This window comes from Eimeria mitis, genomic scaffold (genome assembly GCF_000499745.2).
Source record: "Eimeria mitis Houghton genomic scaffold, Emh_scaff3882, whole genome shotgun sequence".
Taxonomy (NCBI): domain Eukaryota; phylum Apicomplexa; class Conoidasida; order Eucoccidiorida; family Eimeriidae; genus Eimeria; species Eimeria mitis.
In genome coordinates, this window is record NW_024015302.1 from 1 (window position 1) to 5,337 (window position 5,337).

The 5,337-nt window shown below is 52.0% G+C and overlaps 1 protein-coding gene across 1 annotated transcript; it reads left to right on the top strand.

Annotated features, from left to right (window-relative positions):
- Positions 1-748: 748 nt before the first annotated feature.
- EMH_0070470 (uncharacterized protein) lies at positions 749-5,303 on the top strand (the record flags this gene model as incomplete). The annotated part of the gene is made up of 9 exons (XM_038022648.1): positions 749-949; positions 1,176-1,943; positions 2,112-2,294; positions 2,488-2,716; positions 2,923-2,935; positions 3,141-3,408; positions 3,646-4,225; positions 4,409-4,590; positions 5,187-5,303. 9 exons carry the CDS (start codon positions 749-751, stop codon positions 5,301-5,303), a joined length of 2,541 nt encoding a protein of 846 aa, XP_037878502.1.
- Positions 5,304-5,337: the final 34 nt, after the last annotated feature.

Below are 5,337 nucleotides of genomic sequence, written 5' to 3' on the forward strand. Positions count from 1 at the left end.
CAGGCTGCCCTTGCACTGTTTTGAGCAGTGCCATGTTTCCAAGTGAACATGTCTACAACGGCTTCGCAAAGGCTGGATTCGTATATTCGCATGCCACTTCCTCTTATGACTCCGGCTTTCAGGCAGAAGCTCTAAGTGCCATGAGAGTTAAAGCTCCTCCTGCCTCAGGACCAAGCAGCAACGGAGCAGTGCCTGCGCAAAGCGGCGCTGATGGGCCCCTTTCTGGAAACCCCACCGTGGAGCTCCTAGTAGCAGAGTGCCGCCAGCGACTCCGCATTTGCGTCTACTGCAGTCCTAGCGACCCGCAGACGCAAGTGCTCTTTAGAAGATTCCCAGCCCTCACCAGCTGCTGCATGGTTAACTACTTCTGGAGTTGGTCATCGCAGGCCCTGTACTCGGTTGCACAGCAGAAGCTGCTATTGGTTGCCGCTGCTCTGCAACAGCATGACAGTACATTGCCAAGCATCCAACAGAAAGAAGCACATGGAACTGAAGAATCGCTGTCAAACCCTTCTGCAGACCCTAGCGAAAAAATCAAACACCTTTGCGGGGCATGTTCGGATATTTTCCAGTCAACAAGAGACATCGNGACCCTAGCGAAAAAATCAAACACCTTTGCGGGGCATGTTCGGATATTTTCCAGTCAACAAGAGACATCGCTGACTGCTACCGGGAAGAGCAGAGACGGTATTTTTATGTCACTCCGGCCTCTTTTCTTCGCTTTTTAGACGGCTTTTGCTACGTATTTATGACACGAGCTTCGCAGCACCATCGCCAGCAGCAACAATACGAGCTCGGTCTGCAAAAGCTGCACGACGTGAGCTTGCAAGTCATGGAGATGCAGCAGCAGCTTGAAAAGCTCCAGCCGGAGCTAGCGAAGTCATCAGTGGAGATACAGCAGCTCATGCAGGTCTTGACAGTCAAGCAGGAGAAAGCTGCAAGTACAATGGTAGGTCGAGCTGCCACCTGCTGAGGCCGACCTACGGGACGAGCCCCCATTTTAGAGAACAACTGCTTTTCCTGGTTACTGCACAGCGGGAACAGAACTGTGTGGGTGTAAAGATGTTGTCAACCTGACGGACGAACACTATACTGAAAGGGATAGCGATCTTTCATGCTGTCGGCCTGCCCAAACAATGACACATGAGCGTGATTTGTGTCACCGTGCCTGCTAGAGCCTCGTGGAAGCCGAGGAGAGAGAATGCAAGACCCAAGCGGAAGCAGCTGCTGCAGTCGAACGCGAGTGCCAAGACCACCTAGCCGAAGCCATGCCTGCTTTACTCGCGGCCGAAGAGGCCCTTAAGAAACTAAGCAAAGCAGATATTACTGAGCTTAAGAGTATGAAGGCTCCCCCATCCGGCGTGGTGAAGGTTATGGAGGCTCTCTGCAAGCTATTTGGAGTTCCGCCAATTTTCGTTCAGGTTTCACCCTCGTTGCCCCGTCAAGCAGACTATTGGCAGACAGGAAAGAAACACTTACTCGGCAGCAGCCGCTTCCTTCAGCGCCTCCTTAACTTTGACAGAGATACTATTGCCCCAAATGTCATGGCCGCCATTGCTCCCTACGACGACGACGCGGACTTTGACCCAGAAATCGTCAACAAAGCTTCAGTTGCAGCCACAAGTCTCTGCCTCTGGGTAAAAGCTTTAATAGCTTATGACAGGGCAAACAGTGCAGTGCGGCCTCGCCGAGCGGCACTCCAGCAGGCGCAGAGCGAGCTACATGCAGCTGAGGCAGTACTCCGCGATAAGAAGGAGGAGCTACAGCAGCTTGAGACGCTTATCACACATTTGTCTCAGCAGTACCAGCAGGCTCTTCAAAGGTCAGAATCACTTCAGCAGGAGGCGCAAACCTGCGAGAGACGTTTGTCTGTGGCCGAGAAACTTATTGCCAGTCTAGGGGGTGAACGCGTCCGGTGGAACCAAAGCCACGAACTCTTGAAGGTAGGACATTCCAAACCACACGCGTATCTAGAGAACAACAAAGCCAGATGCTGGTATATACGCAGGAAGAAGAGCTATCGGGAAAACGTACTGGTCCACTAAGTACCAAATACCAGATTCGGGTCCCACTGGGTGCCTGAAAGCGCATACTGTTGCCTTCTCCTGCAGGGCAAGGTGGCACGAGTCACGGGGGATGCAACCTTGAGCGCAGCCTTTATAGAATTCGGCGGCATTTTCCGGCCTTCGTATAGAGTCAGATGCCTCACGGCGTGGCAGCAGGCATTGCAAAAGTTCGGCTTGCAAAGCACGCCCGACTATTCCCTGCAAGATGCGCTCACCAGTCCCCAGGAGGTGCAGCAATGGCTTATGCAAGGTCTTCCCGATGACGAACTCTCCATTGAAAATGCAGCTATCACGCTTAACGCGCAGTGNACTGATGTAGCAGCGCCTCACAGTTCGCGGTACAACTCTGCTAAATAGATTATAGATGCGACCTAAATATAAGCATGCGATTTCTGGCTTGAAGTACTCCGTCTTTATTCAGGTGTTGCGGGCTGAAGAGCCTAATCTTCTGAGGTCATTGCAGCTCCTCATGCAGTGCGGCGCTATAGTGATTCTAGAGTGCTTCTCTGAGAGACTGGACCCTGCCCTTAACAACTTACTGGAGTGGAAGCGACCGCGAAATGTTTCGTTATCCTTTGGAGCTTCTAGTGCCTCAGAGGCTGCTCACACTGAGTTGGACGACGGAACCTCTTCCACTGTTGCTCTAGGCAGTGCGCTTGTAGAAGTTCACCCAGAATTCCGCTTGCTGCTGAAGACTCCACTAAATGCTCCTCATTTCCCTCCGGAAGTCTGCTCTAGGCTTACTCTCATCGACTTTTCCGTCGGTTGCAAAGGTTTAGAGCAACGGTTACTGCGGCTTGCACTTCAAGCTGCTGCGCCAGATATTCACGCAACGTGTTTGCGTCTTGTGCACGAGGGTGCGGAAACTCGTGCGCAACTTGTATCTGCAGAGCAGCGNCCTCGAGTACCTCTTGCACAAACCAGAAGCTTATGTTCAAGCTACACAGAGCTCCAGGCTCACGTTCAGGGCTGCGCACAAAGAGTTAGTGTATATAGTAACCTGAATATGTGGAATGAAGAGCCGCAGCCGATGAGGGAATATCCAATCCTATTTTGTATGGCGTATGCTTGAAGGGGCGCATGTGTTCAGGAGAGCGTCTTAGATGACTTGGAACTACTTAGTACGCTTCGGCATGCAAAAGCTGTTTCCGAAAGCTGCAGTGAACGGCTTCAAGAACAGCAGAAAGCTCAGGCTGCTGCGGATGCAACTTTGTCGTTATATTCCCCTGTTGCCCGACGGGCAGCTAGTCTCTTCCAAGTCCTACAGCAGCTTGAAAGCGCTCACCCCATGTATCTCTTCAGCGTTCAGGTCTTTCAACAGTGCTTCGTCGACGCTGTTTTGGTGCGTAATCCTGTGGAATCAACAACATTGATTGCCCCAAAGTCATCATTTAACAGCGCTTTCGTATGCGTATGGAGTATTGTTTTTAAGTTAGACGAAAAACCNGCAAGGCAGCAAGATGCTTCTGTCTACGCTTCTGACTTAGTTGGGGCAACGTTGCGGAGAGTATACCGCAGCATTAACCCTTGCCTGTTCGAGAACCATAAGCCCCTACTGTCGGTTCTCCTTGCGTTGCAGTCCCTGCAACTGAGAGGGGCAGCTACACACGAGGAACTACAGCAGTTACAAGCGCCTCTGGTTCTGCCTTATGTTGAGGATGAGAAGGTACAAAAAAGCCAGGACTCCTCTTCAGGGGCACCGAGAGCTGCAGACACATCATGGCTGTCAGCAAGTTCTCGTGAAAAGCTAGAGGGCCTTCGTCGTCTCGGCGAGCCATTCAGTTCTCTCGTCTCCGCCGTTTTAGATGGGCACGGTGATTGGGAGGCAGCTCTTTATGAGGAGAACCCTCTAGCGAGCGAATGGCCCGATAACTGGAACCAGAGGTTGTCACTGTTGCAACAAACTCTTTTAGTTCAATGCATAAGGCCCGAATGCCTTCGCAGTTGCCTACAGCAGGTCTCGGAGTCGGAGCTAGGCACAGTTTTGGGGGAAGTCACCCCTCTGGGCCTCGGAGAAGCTCTAGAATCTGCTGGATCAAAACGCCCGCTTCTCATAATGCTTGGACCGGGAGCAGACCCCCAAGCAGCCCTTTTACAGCATGCTGAAGCAACCCATATGCGCAACAAGTTCGTTTCAGTGGCTATGGGCAAGGGGCAAGGTCCGAAAGCAGCCTCTGGTGCGAACGCAGTATTCCCGTTGCACTGAAAGGTAGCATACTGTTTAGCTGGACGTGGTGACGCTGCCTGACCAAATTTGTAAGCCATATCTCTCTAAATGGTCTTTTTTTCCTTCTTGGCAGCTATCATGGTCCCATGAAAGGATGTGGACGTTTTGTCTGCAGCGATCAACAGCGCCGCGGAGAGCGGTCAGTGGGTGCTTCTCCAAAATTGCCACCTTGGGCTAGGTTTCCTGAAGCAGCTAAGTGTCATAGTCTCTGACTTGGCAATGCAAACTCCCCACAAAGATTTTCGGCTGATCCTGACAACCGTCCCTTGCGACGACTTCCCCAGCGCCATCCTTCTTGTGCGCGCATCCTCACGTTTTTCCACACACACTTGCTTGTGTGCGTGCTTGCCTGCCTGCGGGCAAGCACGCGTGCCTCCATCCTCAGCCAGCACAGGTCTTTTCTACTGGTTATCTAGAACTCGTTCCAAATAGGTGTGACCTTTCTGTTCGTTCTAATTTCCTCCAGAGAAGTTCGAAGCTGGCATATGAGCCACCTCAAGGGTTACGGCAGAACTTAATCCGCATCTACACCGAAGCCTTTCCCACATGGCTGGTAGGTAACATTTTACTCGCATATGCGATGAAGTCTCTGTATGGTTTGGGCAATGCAAAGAGTTGGCGATTTATAGTAGATTCCGCATCGAGGCCCACTTATGCATCTTGCAACGAAACGTTAGGTTCGAGCTGCACGCAACGACTTTCATTAAGAGCTGGCCAGTGCAGCGTTGTGTTTCCCGATCCAGGACACGCATCCAAGGGCTAACACCTTGAGACCAGTGGTCTATCGAATTTGTTTACTTCACGCGCTTCTGCTGGGTCGCCGCCGCTTCGGCCCATTGGGTTGGGTTAACCCTGTGGAGTTTTCGTTTAGTGACTTGGCAATTTCGTTACAGCAGCTCCAAGCTGCTGCCCCGCCAGATGGCTTGCAACCCTTGCCATGGAGCCTCTTACAGCACCTTGTATCAGAAGTCAATTACGGCGGCAGAGTGACAGACGAGTGGGACCGGTAAGGTACAGCCCATATAGCAAAGCGCGCGTTTACTG